Source organism: Bipolaris zeicola (genome assembly GCF_000523435.1).
Source record: "Bipolaris zeicola 26-R-13 unplaced genomic scaffold scaffold_129, whole genome shotgun sequence".
NCBI classification, from domain to species: domain Eukaryota; kingdom Fungi; phylum Ascomycota; class Dothideomycetes; order Pleosporales; family Pleosporaceae; genus Bipolaris; species Bipolaris zeicola.
In genome coordinates this window covers 52,085-70,554 of record NW_006912178.1, presented here as the reverse complement: position 1 = coordinate 70,554, position 18,470 = coordinate 52,085, and the positions used below count along the sequence as shown (strand labels likewise).

The 18,470-nt window shown below is 50.6% G+C and overlaps 6 protein-coding genes across 6 annotated transcripts; 3 read left to right on the top strand and 3 right to left on the bottom strand.

Moving 5' to 3' along the window:
• Positions 1–2,104: 2,104 nt before the first annotated feature.
• On the bottom strand, positions 2,105–6,984 carry COCCADRAFT_101519 (uncharacterized protein; the record flags this gene model as incomplete). Its single annotated transcript, XM_007716172.1, has 7 exons — positions 2,105–2,577; positions 2,630–3,266; positions 3,319–3,483; positions 3,548–4,275; positions 4,453–5,166; positions 5,216–5,286; positions 5,342–6,984. The coding sequence occupies 7 exons, from the start codon at positions 6,982–6,984 to the stop codon at positions 2,105–2,107; spliced, it is 4,431 nt and encodes a 1,476-aa protein (XP_007714362.1).
• Positions 6,985–9,016: 2,032 nt separating this feature from the next.
• COCCADRAFT_6755 (uncharacterized protein) lies at positions 9,017–10,057 on the top strand (the record flags this gene model as incomplete). The annotated part of the gene is made up of 3 exons (XM_007716154.1): positions 9,017–9,077; positions 9,130–9,729; positions 9,789–10,057. 3 exons carry the CDS (start codon positions 9,017–9,019, stop codon positions 10,055–10,057), a joined length of 930 nt encoding a protein of 309 aa, XP_007714344.1.
• A 687-nt stretch (positions 10,058–10,744) lies between these two features.
• On the bottom strand, positions 10,745–11,007 carry COCCADRAFT_6754 (uncharacterized protein; the record flags this gene model as incomplete). The annotated part of the gene is made up of 2 exons (XM_007716153.1): positions 10,745–10,819; positions 10,933–11,007. The coding sequence occupies 2 exons, from the start codon at positions 11,005–11,007 to the stop codon at positions 10,745–10,747; spliced, it is 150 nt and encodes a 49-aa protein (XP_007714343.1).
• Positions 11,008–12,536: 1,529 nt separating this feature from the next.
• On the bottom strand, positions 12,537–13,526 carry COCCADRAFT_6753 (uncharacterized protein; the record flags this gene model as incomplete). The annotated part of the gene is made up of 1 exon (XM_007716152.1): positions 12,537–13,526. The coding sequence occupies one exon, from the start codon at positions 13,524–13,526 to the stop codon at positions 12,537–12,539; it is 990 nt and encodes a 329-aa protein (XP_007714342.1).
• A 1,183-nt stretch (positions 13,527–14,709) lies between these two features.
• COCCADRAFT_38546 (uncharacterized protein) lies at positions 14,710–15,974 on the top strand (the record flags this gene model as incomplete). Its single annotated transcript, XM_007716171.1, has 3 exons — positions 14,710–15,165; positions 15,218–15,221; positions 15,496–15,974. 3 exons carry the CDS (start codon positions 14,710–14,712, stop codon positions 15,972–15,974), a joined length of 939 nt encoding a protein of 312 aa, XP_007714361.1.
• A 910-nt stretch (positions 15,975–16,884) lies between these two features.
• On the top strand, positions 16,885–17,571 carry COCCADRAFT_38545 (uncharacterized protein; the record flags this gene model as incomplete). Its single annotated transcript, XM_007716170.1, has 1 exon — positions 16,885–17,571. The coding sequence occupies one exon, from the start codon at positions 16,885–16,887 to the stop codon at positions 17,569–17,571; it is 687 nt and encodes a 228-aa protein (XP_007714360.1).
• Between the last annotated feature and the right edge of the window lie 899 nt (positions 17,572–18,470).

Below are 18,470 nucleotides of genomic sequence, written 5' to 3'. Positions count from 1 at the left end.
TAATATACTGTGTTAAATAGCTGTGATAATGTTGTGAAGTTAACGCGTTGGTGGGGAGCGATCAGCTCGCTTGGGTGATCAGCTCGCTTATGAAACACGTTAGCACTATTTCTAATACTATATCGAAAATAAAGCTCTGAATTGATCAATCAAGTGGATTGAAGAACTGAACAAGAAAATCCGAATCACTAGCATGACGATTGATGAAGTGAATAGTAGCCAAATTAGGAAAAAAGGCAAAGTTTGTTCGCGTACCAGATATGGTGGGAATGCAGTCCACCTTGAGATTTTAGAGGCAATTTTCGTTTCTAGTTTTAGTCCCAACATCTGACTTAAGTACACACTACTGTGCTAACTACAAGGCCTACGTGTTGTGTGTGGGCCACTAGCAAGGGGACGACAAAGGTCAGGGTAGAGCACAAGAGCTATACTATATGGAGTCGCAATTGTTAAGACCAGTCTGGTATTTCCCTGTAATAAACTAGGTGGAAAGGCATCCGACGAAGAGCCGATTCGTTAATTTAGCGCACCCACATACAAAACCTTGGACCGTTGTAGCCACAGGACGTCGGTGTAACAGTGCCACTTAACCCTAATAGGAATAGCAAGCCACACGGAACGGGTCGTTTCTTTGTCCGGCCGGCTGTTCCCGGTACGTCAGGAGGACAGGAAAGAGACCCCGATATCAATATGATTTGCGCGGTATCCCGGATCCGCCCTTGACCGATTGCTAATCTAATATCGCCTGCAAAGACAAAGAATGGCATGGCCCTACATAAGCCTCTTTCTGCTAGGAAATAAGGGGGGATAAATAAGTAGAAATGATCCACGCATGATTACCATAGGTCCAGCATTTGTGTGCGCTTCAGTCACTATGATCAGTACTAGTTTCTTACTAACAAATACACTCTCGGTCAACCGATGAAGTCGGAGATGGAATCACCCAACAACATCCACTTAGAGTTAAAAAAAACATTCGGGTGAGAAACTTCCAACACACACAAATCCTTTCAGAACTTCAAGCCAAAAAATCTATGCCAACTCTACATTGTTCAAACCCAAGTACAAAATCATAGTTTTTCCACACCCGATTCCAGCAGGCTTACAGTATACCCTATCCTTTCTTTTTCAAGTCAAATAAAAAATCCATTACGCTTCTACGCCCAAAACAAATATAAACACATCTCAAATCATACATTTGTTTTGGTACTAAGCTAGCCCGCTTTGCGCCTGGTGTGGCTCCAATTTCCACCGGATCAATCAACCGAGAGAATGGCCGTTCTCAAATCACAAGAGGGGATATTGCTGGCGTAAGACAGTATCAATACGTATTACTAAACGGAAATTGTCCAAACAAAAAGAAGCAAAAGCAAATAGACCAAGACTGATAGTGCGATGCTTAAAAGTACATGGTATAATTCCAGCGGCTAGGCTTAGGGATCTAGGGTAATGTGCTATATCGCGTCTTTCGCTATTTGTGCTAGGATTACTATGGGGTAAACTTTTCACCTTGTACTCGGTGTAAGGTGATACGAGGCGTTTTCTTGTATCGTATTCGCTTTGCGGCGTATTTAGTGTGGGAGGGGGAGACGGAAGAGGTAACCGGTGTAGAGTAGATCTGTATTAGGTAAGGAGTTTAGGGGGTTCGGAGGTTCGTGTAGCGTAGGGGCATAAATCCACAATTGCCGGATGCTAGAGCATGTTTAACCTCATCCCCAATAACATCTTCATTCGGTCACTCATATCGCTGAGCTATTCTTATTCACCCATACATCTACCTGTATTGGACTGCACTTTACTTTACTTTTCTACAACTCATTCCTGGTTACCCTCATGCTGTTTTTCCCGGAAAACGCGAAAAAGGGGGGTATACACATCTCGAAAATGCTTCATTAACAACCGAAAAAAACCCATGTCGTTGATGAGCGCGAAAAGAAAAACACTCCGGATGTGTGTATGCTTACTAATACGAAATTGTGAAGAAGACCCAAGAGGAAAAACAAGAAGTATAACGAGACAAGGCCGATTGCTTCAAAGGCCGATGCAGGCAGAACGCCCAAAAAATGTGTGCGAAAAAAAGCAAAATCACGTTTCATGTACTTCGTTATACACTGTACGGTTGTACATTAGGTCCAGTCGGGACTTTCAAAGCAGAATCATCAGAGACTGGCTTTTTGTTCCCAAAACGGCTAGCCAGATCCTCAATCTTGGGTATGAGCTCGCCGATCCTGAAGGGCTTGCTGACAACATCGTCCATACCGGCAGCTAGTAAAGTAGCAATTTGCTCGCTACGAGCGTTGGCCGTGACGGCAATTATGGGGACGTGGCACTTGAACTTTCCGTGCTGCTCTAGTTCACGGATTCTGGACGTGCATTGGAGACCGTCCATGACTGGCATTTCTTTGTCCATGAGGACAACCGAGATATCGGTCGGAGGTGTGGTGGTAGCGGTGGACGACGAAGGGGAGGCCCAGAAGGTGGATAGTTTCAGGACTTCGAGAGCCTCACCACCGTGATTTGCGACGATGGTTTGTATGCCTTGGTTTTGGAGTTGGCGTTGAAGGACTCTTTGGTTGACTAGAGAGCGTTAGTGGTGATGCAGGTAGAATGAATAGACTTGGTAATATACCCAAGTTGTCCTCTACGATGAGCACCTTGATCTCCTTCTTTGGATTTGGATTTGGTGTGGTATTATCCTGTTTTGGCACAATCGCAAAGTCCTTGGTTATTGTTTTCGACTGTGACGGTACAGGTAGTCCAGTCCTTCCCTTATCTTTCGCATTGGACACCTTTCGAGACAAGGAAGCCGGAAGAACTTCCAATGTGTCTTTTGGCTCGATACTCCTCCTGCACTTGACGTAAAAGGCAAATGTACTTCCCTTCCCTGCCTCAGAAGAGACACCAATCTCGCCTCCTTGCAACTCAGTGAGCTCCCGTGAGATGAACAAACCTAGGCCAGATCCACCGTATTGGACATGAGTTCGTGGACTTGCTTGCGAGAAGCGCTGGAAAAGAAGTTTCTTTTCCTCTGGAGTTAGCCCTCGGCCTGTATCTTGGACTGCAAATTCCAAGAAGATCTCTTCGCCCTCTCCCCAGTCGGGACCGCATGTCTGGTCTATCCGTTTGGCCCGCATGGGAAAGTAGTTCACTGTAGGGTTGTTCCGCGCCGATGGACGCTCTCGAGATGCTGAGAGAACTACTTTAATAGTCCTTGTTTCTTCAGTTGTTGTAAACTTGATGGCGTTTGTGGTAAGGTTGATGAGCACCTGCGCCCAGATTAGTTACAAAAGAAACTACTGTATGCACTCTTCCGCTCACCTGCAAGACTCGCGACGGATCAATTTTGACCCAGTCGACCCCTAGGCTTGTGAATGAATCAGTGAGGACAAACTCCATCTGTATACCGGCCGTTTGGACCTCGCCTTCAAACATCTTCAAAGCACGCTGTACGACTTGTAATGGCTGCGCATCTACCGGCGTTACCTATCAAACATGTTAGACGACCCAAATGCTGTTTTCGAAAAAAAAAGAAAAAAGAAAAACGTACCATAAGCATTGCACTGTCGAGTTTCGACAACGTCAAGACATCGTCGACGATGCGCTTCTGATGTTGTGCACACAAGGCGATCGTCTGCGCGGCGTCTATAGAGTCGGCTACAATACCCGGCTCGATGACTTGAGAGCCTGAAGCCCTAAAATCGCCTAGGATAGTAGAGATTTCATCGGCACATTGGAGGATAGCGGAAAGGGGGTTTCGCATTTCGTGGCTCGTAATGTCGATAAAATTCTCTTGTTGGCGTTTGAGCTCAACAGCCTCCTCCATCTTCCGCTTTTGAAACCCTTCGGCCCATTTTTGAGGCGAGATGTTCGTGATGCTACCGAAAACACTTTTGAGCTGCCCGTGTTCGTCTTTTTCAGGGAAAGCCGAGAACAGCACCCATGTGTCGCTCTTTGTGCGGTCCCTATCTTCCCAAGGTGCTTTGAATCGAAATTCGAGATTGATGGGCGTAGTGTCGTTGACCAGTCGCTCCCAATGCTCAAGAATCAGTGGCTGATCCTCATCTCTGACGTACTCAATCCACCTATCCGTCATCTCGGGCTCTCTTGGTACTCGTGCGATTTCGTACCAAGTGTCATTGCAGTACGTTATTCTTCCAACATGGTCAGCAATGAACAGGCCTGCTGGTGATAACTCGGCCATGCGAGTGAACCTGGTCTCGCTTTCTCGGGCTTCCTGTGTGCGTGCAGCAAGCTGTGTAGAGAGATGGTACCGGTCTTCTGCCGCTAGCCGGGCTGCTCTTTGGCCCCTGCGTATCTCTTCTTCGAAAAGGACTACGGAAGCCAGTGATGTAGCAAGTTGTCGGCTGAGCAATTGAACAAAGAGGTTGTAGTCATCATCATAAGGTCTTCTTGGATTGATACCCATAATGAGGAAGCCAAGGATATTCTCACCCGTGGTGGGGTGAATGGGACAGATGACAATCTCTCGGCAAGGGTCCCCAAAGCCGCGCCATTCTATTCCTTCCATCATGGAGGATGGCAAGTCATCCGATCCGATACTAATGACTGCAGGCTTATCCGTTTTCATGACTTCCCGGAAGACAGGCCCGAAGCCTTCCTGTCCGTCTTTGAGGTCAATCTGATCGGGTGCCGCTTGGTGCCCAGCGGGAACACCTAATGAGCCCTCCAGGTAGCACTGTTTTGAGCCGAACAAGCTGCTGGAGTGCAGGGAGGACGAGTCGCTGTCGTTTTCATCGTTGACACTGTAAAGCATGACTATCGGGGTGTCGAAGTCGTTTTCGGTCAATGCAAGAAGTACTTGATCCCAGAAGCCCTTGATTTCCCTCGCGGTTGCAGTCCGTTCGCCGACTTCGCGGAGTGTGAGCATGCGCCTCTCGGCAACTTTCCGTCTTGTCTTTTCGAAAGCCGGGTTATAGAGGCCCATTACTGTTCCATCCTCACCAACCATTGGAATAATGGACCATGAAAAATATGCCTCCTCGATGAAACCATTCCGCCATATGAACAGACAATCGTCGTCCTTCATAGTCGCTTGACCAGTGAGGCGTGCATTTGCAAAAACATCCTTGACCTCGTGCCAAATCTCTGCCCAGGCGACTCTGTAGCTCTGGCCCATGAGCGTTGGATGTTTCTGACCTGCCAGGCCTAGTTTGGTGGTTAGAGAAAGGAACAGTTTTGTCAAGTTTCGACATACCGATGTAGGCCTCGTTGTAGATAGCCACAAGATCTTCCCCCCAGTACATGGCTGCGGGATGTGGGCTCGCCCTGGCGGTGGTTAGTATTGAGCTGCATGGGCTCATGCAAAAAGTGGGACGCTCACATGATGAGGTTGCACATGGCACGCAGATCATTAGACCAATACTCAATGGGACCCAAGGGTGTTGAGGCCCAGTCTATTGAGCGAGCAAATTGTATGTGTTTGGGTAGAGTAGGAGATGGGGCTAGCCTGGTCCAATCGAAGAAGCCCATGTCGCGAACTTCCTCGCCCACGTCATCATTTTCTCTATAGAACGGGTCAACGTCGCCTGCAACATGAGCTCGCAATACACACTGGTTAACAAATGGCGCAGATTCTTCAATCGATGATGTTATGTTTATTTTGGACGGAAGGTCCGGCGCCATGGATTTGTCACCAAGTTTGGAGTAAGTTGGATCAGGTTGTGGTGCTGCAACGGGAGGTCTTGATGCTTTTTGGGGAACGGCAGGGCCTGTACTGCCAAAGTAATCTTGTGCTTCATCAATACGGGGCGGAGGTGATGTGAAAGCAGCACCATTGCCTGATGCATGAGCTACTGCTGATAGCATAGGCATGGCAGCTACATCGGGCACGTCCGTGGAGGGTAGGGTTGTTGTAGGGGCCGGTACATGGCCCGAGACAACGCGGAATCGTTTCCGTAGGGTAAAACACGACCACAAAATCCCGCCATAATCCACTGGAAGAGGACTAGCATCGCTGTCTTGCCTGTGGCGTGTTGGATCCAGTAGCCAGGTACGAAATTGATGTGTTGCATTTACAGCCGAGTCTTGGGGCGTGGATGCAAACGATTTGCCAGCCACCAGCTCCCAGGCTGAAGAGTTTGATCGAAGTGCACTGTTGGCAAAGAGTATCTGCAAAGTGGTGGGTTGTGGGGTTCGGGTTATAGATTCGCCAATGTCGACAACAAAAGTCGGTCGGCCATCTTGTTCGAGCAGCTCGACTATGCCAATGGATGCCAGGACCCGCAATGGGTCGCTCTTTTCTCGCGAATCCGGGGATGCTGTACGCGGTAGACTGGAGCGCTCCGACGGTCTTCCACTTGCGCCGGGCGGAGGCCCTGGCGGGCTCAAGCCACTATAGGTGCCTCTTGCAAGGGTGACGGTCTTGATGCTGCTTTCTTCGTGAGTTTTGCTAAGCATGCTTGCTGCCGCCTCTGAGCTGGAAAAGCGCGGGGGCAGGTTGAGTCTGATGGTTCGCGAGGAGAAGAAGAGCGGCGACAAAGGCTCGGTGGGGAGACGAGTCTGGGCAGTCTTGGAGAGAGTGAAGCGGTCGAGCGAATAGCGTAGAGGAGGGAGGGCTCTGCGGCGCTTGTGCAAGGGCTCGGTTTGGGGCGGGGCCAGTCGCGAAGAGATTGAGGCCAGAGGGTAGTCGCCGAGGGACGGGGGAGATCGTTTGATGCCAGCAATGGCAGGCGGAGCGAGCGCTGGCTGCGTGCCGCTGTGTGGTGGGCGGCGCTGCAGCGGCGCAGAGCCCGACCGCTGGTGTAGGTGGTGGTTGTTGCTAGGAGTTGGGGACAGGCGGGCCCATGGGTCGTGGGGATCAGGGAATTCAAAGGGGGAGTTGAGGGGGACAGACGGTGGGTCTGGTGTTTTTGCGACAAAGTGGTGTTGTTGGCAAGTGTCTAGTTGGCGCTGATCGGGCGTGCGGTCAAGAGCCGTCGTCGAGTCATTCCCTGTACCTGTGAAGATCGAGCGCGGCTCCCTCATACGTAGTGGTGCTGGGATGCGGCAGGGCAGGGTAGGCGAAGGGTCGTTGTCGCGCCCTGGATGATCCGTCTCGCTACAAAAGTGAACGTCGAGGACGGGTGTTGTCGTCGTCGGTGTCGTCGTCTTTGGACCGCGATGACATTCAGGTCGACGGCATGGAGGCCAGGGGATTGACGTCGCTAGCGTACGTATTGCGCTACACGTACCAGCCCCGCCGAGGAAGATGTGTGACGACGGCGAGATGCAGAGGCGCAAATACGGTTTCTAGGGCGCTACTTTTTCAGGCAGTGATGCAGCAGAGGTGGTGTCTTTGGGACGCGACACAAGACGACGCAGACAATGCAAGTGTAAGTATAGACTGTGCCTCAGCTGGCGTCGAGCCAAAACGAGTCCAGTCCATCATGGCCCGCAGATCTCGCTTACCTGTCTACTTGCTTCTTTAGCCAGGCCGGGAATCGCATTCGCATCGACGATGGCTTGGATGAGGCGCACGCTTAGCGCGACGTTTCTAGGTGCCATCTAAGGATATCGTGGCCGCAACCACAGTCGCGGCTCTGCGATGACGGGACACATGGGATTTGAGAATGCCCTACTACACCAACCTGGCTGACAGGAAGCCGATAATTAGGGGGGCGGCGTTGAAGCCGGGGTGTCACTGTTGGCAGGTCGCGAGGTCATGACATCATTGCGCCCGCGGCGCTGCCAACGCCAGATCAGCACTGTCAGTTTGCATGTAATAATCCGCTGCTGCTGTGAGCAGCCTGCAGCTAGACACCAGGCCCTAAGCATATCTGATTTTGGTCTTGCATATTAATCACGACAATTCCCATGTTCCCGAAGCAGCCTCGATGGTCGCCATTCCCACGTGCGACACCGCACCGTCCCGCACGCACGCACGCACGCACTCCAGGGTCTCGTGTGGCGGGGCACTTGTCGTCCCGATTTTGTCCATACGCCCACATAGTACCACGAGCCAACACAAAACTGACACTGTCCAGGCACCAATGACCGTATCCAGTCCACAAGGCCACAGTATGTATGTACATGTATCTGTTCATGTCCATTGACCGCGTCACGCCTGTTGGGTCCAAGGCGAGGCGGCGCTGTCAACTGGCCACTGTCGCCCCATGATGCGACATACCACGGCCACAGCACTGGAATCTGCTGCAACGGCTTGGGCATGTGGCTTGTATCGCAAGTACGCGCCCGTTAGTCAGCCCCCAACGCCCCTCGGCGTCCATCGTGACTTCCCGCCGGCTGCACCTGCCTCGCCACTGGCCAGCTGTGGCAGCCGTGGCTGGGTATACATACATACAGATTAATCAATGGCGCATGCATCGCTAAGCCTCACTCCATCGGCCACACCAAGCCTTTCTTCACACCAACCCATGTCGCCCAACTCCCTCTACAACATGTCATTAATCCCGCACCTCCTGTTACCCAAAGCCCGCCAGCCGATAGAATCGAAAACTGCCATTGGCTGCCATCCAAGCATACACTCGGTGACACAATCCTATACAGGCCTACACAGGCCAGTAGATGCGCGTCCGTGCTATTGCTCTCTGGCATAAGCAATCGCCGCAGAAACCCAATACCGAAGACACTTTCACATACACATCGCCAAGTCTCACTAATCCACTCCTCACAGCAGACGGGATCCAAGCTAGCCTCCGCAAGTAGCAAGCCGGTTCATCCCCCCACTTTTCAACCCGCTTGCCAATGGAGTCGTCGGATGAGGTCTGCCCCTCTGCTTGGTGCCCTTTGTCTCTCCTGTGCATGTCGCCAACCGTGTACGCCCTGAGCAGTCTGCTCCCATGCTTCTATGCCCCGTGGAGCTATGCGTGCCCAGAGGCTGCCATCAGACGCCCCGCTGGTATCCAGCAGTGCCCACTTTCTTTTGCTTTAAAGCCCTTCTTCTGCCCCCGCTCACACGACAAACTTCAAACTTCAGACTTCTTCTTCTTCTTCTTCATCATCCTTTTCTCACCTTGCAACTGCTCACTTACTTGTTGTTTCCTAACACCTGTCCACTATGGATTTCCTCAAGAAGAAGATGAAGGAGCTGTTGGACGATGACGACAAGAAGCCATCAGGTAAACATGCTTTTGTAAACACAGCCGCGATCCAAATCCTAACGTTATAAAGACTCGCATGCCGGCGCGCCTGGTGGTGCTGGCCCTGGCGACCGCTCACTGTCCGATTCATACTATGGAAACAGTGGTCCGCCCCAAGGTCAAGGCTATCCTCCACAAGGTCAAGGCTATCCTCCTCCTCAGGGTCAAGGCTACCCTCCTCAGGGTCAGGGTTACCCGCCCCAGGGTTATCCACCCCAGGGCTACCCTCAGCAACAGCCGTACGGCCAGGGTCCACCCCCACCAGTAGGCCCACCAGCGCCCTATGGCGCACCTCCCCCAATGCCGCCTGGCTGGACCCAGCAATGGGACCAGAACAGCCAACGCTGGTTTTACATTGAGCAAGCTACTGGACGTACACAATGGGACCCGCCTTCCCACCTGCCACCAGGCCCATACGCTCCTCCCGCTGCCGGCGCACCCTACGTGCCCGCAGCTGGTCACGATGAGCGTGGCTTGTTCGGAAACACCCACGGCCACCAGGGACACGACTATACTCCTTCTGGTCAAGCTACCAACGAGAAGGAGGAAAAGAAGGGTCATTCCACTGCGATGCTGGCCGCGGCCGGTATTGGAGGTATCGCCGCTGGTGCCTTTATTGGCCACCAACTTGGTATGTTTCTCTTCCCTCCCTCGTTTTCAAATCTTTGTCGCACAACTAACACCCACCAGCTGATGATAGCGACGACGAAGCCAAGGCTGCTGCAGCCGCTGCCCCAGCCGCGGCGCCTTACGGCGGCGCTCCATATGGTGCACCCCCTCCATCAGATCCCTATGAAAACGCTGCAGCCTTCCAAGAGCCTCCACCAGTTCCTACTCACGACGCAGATGGCTCCTCCATCTCAAGTAGTGACCGTGAGTCTTTGGAGGAGAAGCGCCAGGAGCTCATCGAGGCTCAAGAAGCGTACCAAGAGGAGCTTGAGGAAGCCTACGAGGACTAAGCGCTGTGGTTTTCCTTTCCTCTTCTTTCAATTGAATCTCCTTTCTCATTGACTGTAAGACTTGCGTCTAACATGGAGCGAGTTTGTATATCGATCAAATGGAACTGCTTTGTCCTGTCATTCACTAAGTGAATTCATAAAAAAAACTTGGAAGTAGATCAAATCCATTATCCAAAGTCATTGCCAATCTATTTGCGTGGGTAAACAACAACAACGCGCAATGAAAGAAAGCGCAGCAACCATAGCACACACACGCACTGTATGCTAAGAAGAGACAAAAACTCCAATCCACCTATTCCTCCCCCATCTCTTCCCCCTTCATATCTCATACACATCCCGTGTCGCGCGTACACGTGCCCCTCCTTCAGTGCGCACCCTTCCCATCTCCTTTCCCTTTCATCCCAGCATATACCAAATCCCATCATATCGCATGCGCATCGATTTGGAAAAATCAAGAGGAGAATCGCATTGACAACCTCGCGCGGACAGGGCGCCATGGATTAATTCGACAAGGGGGGGGGGAACTAGCAGCAGTCGCAGCAATCGAGGCAGTCGAGACAGCATTCGCAGGTTTCACCGCAGAGCCAGCAGCAGCAGAGTGTGGCCAAACTAGCATACGTTAGTTTTCTTGTTTTCATTTGATTTTGTTTCGGGGTTCCTAAGGGAAGGAAAGAGGTAAAAAGAAACTTACCAAGCAGTCAGACAACCCCTGTCCTTCTTTTCCGCTGGTGGAGGTGGTGGAGGTGCTTGTTGGTAGTACATCTATACACGAAAATAATTAGCATACTATTCTATAGCGCTTTTTACGATTTACGCAGAGCGCGAAAATCACGTTATGAATATATTTTCGTGGAGAAAAAGAGTGGGAAACGTACGGGTTGCTGGGGAGGAGGTCCGTATCCAGGCTGAGGAGGTCCATAGTTCATCTGTTGTTGCTGGGGATAACTCATTTTGATTTGTTGTCGCGGAGCGATTTGAATGTTGCGATGAACGCGGTATGTGGTGACGTTGAATTAAGAAAGTCGCGAGAGGCTTGGTTTTGTGGCTGGTGTGTGTGTTGTGGCTCGAAAGAAAAGAGGCGAGTGCAACAAAACCGTGAGGCGTTGAGGATTGTGGCAGAGGAAAGAAGAGAGGGTCTCCAAAGTTATTTGTGGCACAGCACAACAAGCGCTTTAGATGAATAGTATAAGTAAGGGGGCAAGGATAAGCGGCCCCCCGTATTCCTTCTTGACTTCTTGCACACCAGCCACTCTAACTGGCTGTTTCGGCACTGCCGCCCTTCGCAACATGCTCGGTAAACGGATAGGACGGATGCGGCGCGAAAAGGGCAATAGGACTGTCGCTCTTTTTTGCGCGCGCGCGTGCACATACCCACTAGTAGCACAGTGCACAGCTTAACCAGAGGCATTTGCAGAGCCTAAAAAAGGCGGATGAGTGGTTTGCTCGGCGCCACATACGTGTTGCTCTTTGGGCGCCTGCGTGTGGCAGCTGCTCAGGCCCCATGAGACATTGGAGTGGAACGGTAGATGCAGAATCCTTGTCTTTACGCGTATGCAATTGTCTTGGGAGGAGGCGCACGAACTCGCGTATGTGCTTACGCCGTAGTATAGAACACAGATGGTGAGCGGAGCCGGTGTTGCATCTTCGGACACTACGTTGCTAGTCAAATTTCCCATCTTACTTTGTTAGAGTACAACATTGGTCAATTTCTTTTTCTCGCTCAACGGTCCATTCAACCAGCACATAGTCGTTTTGTGGGTAGCTTGACAGTAAGATTGCTTGCTCGGAAACCTGTGTTGCATGAAGTGTCGTTCACATATGCATGCTTGCCGTTTGTTCCGTAGGCTAGTGCCCACTTCAGTTTAGCTGTGGCGCTACATCTGCAGCTAGCGATATCACACGAGGCTAATTGCTTTGCCGTGGCTCAGTCATCCTAAGTCCTGTTCACTTGGCATCTCCAGCCACGAAAGGGTCGTTGACAGAAGAAGCACTTTTATCATGTGTTTTTGCCTGTAGGTATGTGCTTCTCTTCGTCATGTTGTTGAGCCACACCCAGGAGGCGCAGCATGATTGGGACCCAATACTATGGCGGTGCAATTGCGGCGTTAATGCAACTGGCTCGGTCAGGTTCAACGCCAAGCCGTGAACTTTCATCCGCCAAGATTTCGCCAAGAATCGGAAAAGTTGATTCAAGTTAGAGCCACGAGACGCAAGTGAGAATGTTGATGGAGGGCAGCTGTTCACGAATCTATGCGAATCATTTACATGTGGCGCAGACCATTAGTGTCGGTGATTTGAAAGTCATGCACCAAGACGTAAAACGTATAGCAGTTGCATCCCATGGCTGAAAGGGCGATTCCGGCGAAGCATATGAGTTTGAAACCCCCCGCGGGTACATGCATTCGGCGGCATTATCTTGACAGCTGATTGAGTTCTGTCTCGGCTGACACCTTCTAGCTAAGACCTTGTTCAAAGATGGTTAAAGTTGCGCTGGCTCTTCAACAGCAGATTGGGCTTCCACTAGCCGGGGCACGAAGCCTCGTTCTTCTCTTCTCTTCTGCACCCACTCTCCGAATGGTCTCCAGATAATCTCCTTCTCGGTAGGTGTCAGATTCGCAGCGAGGCCACTCGTGCTGGTAGTCACAAAAACCCTGGACCCTTTCCAGGAATTGCCATTGGCATCCAACTCTTGTTCCCCGTTCTCCGGACCCTTGCCCATGTTGTGTTTCTCGTCTTGCCAGCCATATTTGAACTCATTCTTGCCGGGGTTCTTGCCATAGCGGTAACGCCATATTGCCTCCCAGATGCCCTTGCCAACTATACAAACGGCTTCTGGCTTGTATTTTAGGAATTTTGCATCTAGGTTGGCAGTACCGGCAGACATTTCTTCCTTCGAGAGCTCAGCCGCATTTTTGGATGGCCGGTCTACAATGTTTGTATTGCCCATGCAGTACAGGGCTGGAAGACTGCGGTCCTCTTCAGGCTTCAAGCGGCGATCTGTCAGACCTGACGCGTGGAGTAGCTTCCAAAAGTGGTTTGACGGGTGCGCGTACGCATGCCCAGCAGTCGCAGTTTGAACACCGGGATTGGTGCCAACAAATACGCATATCAGATTTGATTCTAATATGTCAACGAGTGGAGACAAATGGGCGTATTTTGATGGAAGGGCGTATTGGCCCGCCTTGCGCTTCTTTGTCGGCTGTCGGGAAGATCCCTGGGCATTTCCGACAGATGCTATGGTGGCCGTTCTAGGGCGCTTTCTCGGTCGGTCGGAATTGGTCGATGCCGAGACCTCGTTCGATGTCATATCTTGTTCCTTGTACGCGTAGCTGCTCAGCTGGTCTTTAAATGATGATGACGGAGGTGCTGCTGGTGTGTCGTCAGGTTCAGGGCCATCGCTGTCGCTTTGGACATGTTGTGGCACTTTGTCATTCTGGTTTCTAGATTTTCCTGAGCGTGTTTGCGGCATCGCGCTGACACAGCTATAGAGATGGATTGGTTTGCAGCTCAAGTGGCTATAAAGAGTTTGGGCAAAGCAGATAGGGGTGGTGGCGTTGTGAACTTGGCAATGTTGCACGTGGTTCCGCGTTCCGGGATGACGCACACGCGTTGACATCCTTCCCGTTTTTCCGCTTCTTGTCCATGTTAAGCTTTGCTCTAAGACTACAGATTCTCCGCACCTACATATCCACGGAGTTCAGCCATGAGGTGAATAATAGTGTTCACTTTATCACGGCCGTCTCAACACAAAGCCGCTTCCTTCAAACCGTGTCAACATGGTACTATGCAACGTGGCGAAACAAGGGCCGATGCCAATAACCCATAGCCAGGATTCTTTTCATTACTCAACAGCTCCATATATTCATGAGACTCTAATGCGAGTTGGCGTGAATTTTGTTCCTTTTGGTTGGTGGGTTTGCTATCGATAATTGGATAACCCAATGACTAGGTAAGCCTGCTGGGTAAGCCAACCAAAAGACGTGAAAACCCAATTTCAGTCATTGTATTTGGAGACAATAACTCATCGCCGGACTGTCGTATCAAGAAGGCGAGCAGCTTGACCCATTTTACCTCCACAGTAAATCCTATACGTCGGGTTGGAAACATGTGAAATACCTTCATTCAGTCACCCCAACCACCAGATAACAGGAAAAGAGACGCAATGGCTGCTGTAATAGATGTTGTGATGCCATACGGCGGGCAGCAGTTTTATTGGTGCATCGAAAATTTGAGCGCATGGTAGGTGTCTCGTGCGGCCACGAGATATCATCATGTATTACAAGTACATCTTTCGACAGATTCATTCGCAAGAAGCTATTGTAATCGTCTCTCTTTTGCAGTCTTCACAGCGTGTATATGACACGGGATGCTTCAAAGGCTGGTTGCAACGAGGTCTTTACGTGCTGCGGTTACCATGCGATGTTTTTTGCCCAGCGCCTCAATAGCAACGTTTGGTCCACGTGGAGCTTCAGAAACGTTATACCGCTTCATATCTTGAATACGTCACGTATATGCACTTTCTCAATGCATGAACCAGAGAACCTACAGTATAAGTACACACCAGCTCGCTCTCGAATTGCCACAGGGATCTTTCCAACACTATACCTTTTCTTCATCCACCATTCACAAACATTGTTCCACTTTCTCGCAAAATGACCGAAATCACCAACTCCGCGGCTATGATCGGTGACTGCACACATACTGTCTCGTCTTCCCTTGTGGTCAAGCTTCCATCATCCCAAAATGCCTGTCCAGTATGTGTAATCACCTCTCAAATGGCTGCAGTTCGAGCGGCCCAGAATCACTTCCTGACGCGTGGAGGCGTCTTCATGTCCAGTTCAGGTGACGTTAAAAAGCACGTCATCGCTACAAGGTACTGGAAAAAGACGAAGATTGCACTGGCAAATACCATCATCAAGTTTGAAAGCTTGCTCAACAAGCCCGGCTTGCCAGTTGAAGACATGGCAAGGCTGAGCGAAGCACTGGAAATATGGGATGACCAAAAAATATTTCTGGGTAGAGTGCCAGGTCTGAGATATGTTAGAGGGCCGGATACACCTGTACCTACAGAAGAGGATAGGGAACGTGCAAGAGTATTCATGAACTGGGTACGAAATACAATGAAGAGGGAGATGATACTGAGCGCTATAAGAGAAAAAGCCAGGTCGGTATCGGCTCGACCGCCTGACAAAGACCTCCCCGGATGGCAACTTGTAGAACCCAAGTCATTGTCCGTCCCCCACCCCATCGCAAGCTCACCGATAGCTCCACCACAAATCGATTTCCACGACACCTGGCAGCAAACCCTCACTCCTTTCTCACCCGTCCCAATTCAATCTCCTCAGCAATCCTCGCACACACAAGAGACGGGAACCACACCTTCATCAACCTCCCTCACAACCACCACGACCACCCCCCCCCCAAATCCGTCTTCCAAGCCCTCCGCACCCTCATCGCCCCGAAACCCTCCAACCCCATCCCCTACCGCAAACACGTCCGCATCTCCCCCTTCGCAACCATCTCTTCGGAGCACCTCTCCACTGCCAACCCCTCACCCTTCAAATCCCTCTCACGCACCTGCGCCACCGCCCCGCACTCCATCCACACCACCGCCGAGCACAAGCGCCACAAATACGCATACTTCCGACGACATCCAACCTACGCGCCTGGAGCGTGGGCGTCCGTCGAGGGGTCAAGAAAGGCGAATACTAGTTTCTATCATGCGAAGCCGTGGGCGGTGGAAATGTATGTGGGTAGGGAGTTGAAGAGGGAGGAGAGGGAGAGGAAGGCTGCGGTGCAGTTGGGGAGGGATGGCCGGGAGTGGATGGTTGCGCTGGGTGAGGTGCAGAAGATGGATGTGCAGGGGGTGAGGTTGGAGAGGTTAGTTGTTTGGCTTTCGGGGTTCGGAGATGGGTAAGGTTATTGGGGGGGGGTGGGGGGGGGCGGTTAAGGTGGTGAGAATGCGAGAGAAAAGCGATCTAAAAGGCTTATATTGTCTGGTATGTATGGGAAGTTTTTTGGCGTTGTAGGTATTTTTAGCTTTGGAATTTGGTGGTAATTCCTTTCTTGATGATTTCAAACGTTTGGTCTTAATGGGATTGTAATGGTGTTGCTTTGCTGTTAGCTTTCCAGCTTAAGCTATTGTCATGTAAGACTCTAAGGAGATTGGACTTGTATCACGAAAACAGAAACGCGAACTACGATACATAATGATTGTTTACTGGACATGGGTTTCTGGTCAGGATCGTGATTCATACGATGTAAGCACCATGACATGACACGCTGCTTTCATGGGAGTCGCAGTAATAAGTATCATTTGAAAATATCAAGTATACCTCTAAGCATGAGAATACAGTGACAAATCATCGTTACAATGAAGCGCATGATTGATTATATAGAGTACACCAAGTCGTGTCCGTAGGTTCCTAATATTAGTAATGCAACTAGTTATGCCTCATGTTTATATCACACTGTACATAAACCAAACACAGTCCAATGGTCAAAGCTACCTGATTCGCCCAAAAGAAGACTTCTAACATGACTTTCACCGCAGCCGAGCCATTCTCAGCCAATGGAGTGAGCAAAAGCTGGAGATATTGCCCCGCGAGTTATCACGCAGACAACATTGTGAAGAAAGGAGCTCAAATATTTATATGAAATCCCACTTGAACAGTAAGCCTCACACTTCTCAGTATCGTCTACTACCAGTTCAACATAGCAAGATTCTCACGCATTTCCAAATACCGTTTTCCAATTTTAGAGCCGAGAACCAGTACCGCATCCTTCCCACTCAACCAAATCCCTAATAAAACCAAGACAAATACACAATGGAGGGACAACAGATCTCAAGGCTGGAGAACACTGTTTCTCAAATGGTGGACCAAACCGGTAAGCACACTTACCACATCTTTGAGGCCAATGAGCTCCTAAACAGCTACAGCATGAAAGACCTCAACCGTCTTGTTCACGGCCCCAACATCCACGCGCTAAACTGGACCACAGCTGTGATAAACATCCGCACTGGCGCTTCAACTACAGTCCGCCACCACTGTAGCCAAGGCGTCAACCACGCACGAACCGCCGAATGCTACGGCGACCTGATGCACCAGAGCTACTGCCCCTGTTGGGAGTACAGCGAGTCTCACGGGTGGTACCGCTGCGGGCTGCAGCAAATGGTCATGTCGACCGCGTGTAAAAAGCACTGGGACGACGAGATGCGCAAGGTATTCGACAAGCTGCGAAAGGGCTATCCCGTGTACGGATGGGAGCTCAACAGACCAGGCAGCGAGGAGTCAAATGCCTCTCCTGAGACGAAGACGGAAGTCATTGCAGAGGCGTCCAAGGCGGAAGAGGAAGAGGTCGAGAAGCAGCTTGAGGAGTCTGGGGAGGTAGATGAGAGCGTATTTGTATATGCGCAGATGAAGAAGAGGGAAGAGGAGAGGGCGAGAGAAAGAGAGTGGCAGAGAAAAAACGAGAAGGAGAGAGCGAGACTTGAGAAGCAAGGGACTTCGTAGCGGGAACAGTAACTCGAGGTGTTCCTGAACAAGTAGGTATGAGGTCCCAAGCTAGTCGAGCTTCCATTTCTCGCAGGTAAGGTAAGTGATAGTTCTTATAGCAAATAAAATACTCTGCTGCTCTTTTGATACGAGAAGTTTCGTAGGAATTGGTGATGTGATATATGTGGAAGTAGTCGGAGCGAGAATGTGTACCCTCTGCTTCGTCCCAAAATTTAGGGACGATAAGCAACGAGAAATCGCCACGCTTCCAGTGCAATTTTACGATGTGCACCATGCAATTGGTATCTTCTCCCTCTCTCTTTTCTCCTTGTTCTCCAGATGTTTGCTTCCAACGCTGCTAGCGAACTCGTTCTTGGCGGTGCTTTTCGCTACGATCTTGCAACATTCCCATGTCATTAGGTTCCACGGCTACCTTCTACCTCATAAATTCCGCTTGTCAGATATCAGCCCGCTCAACACCATCTCAGGCTTCCGGGACATCGATCAAATCGATCACTTTCCCCCCCTTCTTCTTACTCTTGGAAGCCACGGAGGATCTGGCCGAAAGTCAAATAACTATGTTATAGCCCATGTAGTAGCAACGGTCTTTCGGAGTCTTGGGCGAGGTTCTGTCTCGATCTCGGAGGCAATGGGGAGAGAGAGAAGAAGATGGGCGCTTCGAACGAGAGGGAGGGAACCGGGAAGATATAGCGATATGGAGTCGCTCGTATCGAACAGAAAACTGCGACTAAAATGTTTGATGATGGGTAAGTCGTAATTTGATAGTGAAACAATATTATAATAAGGTGCGCGATGGGTACGTCTGCATACGTCGTCTTGATATATCCTCTATATAGCAGCTCGAAGAACTCCAAGAGTACTTTATACAATGTGGTTATGGTAGTAGTCAGCACAGG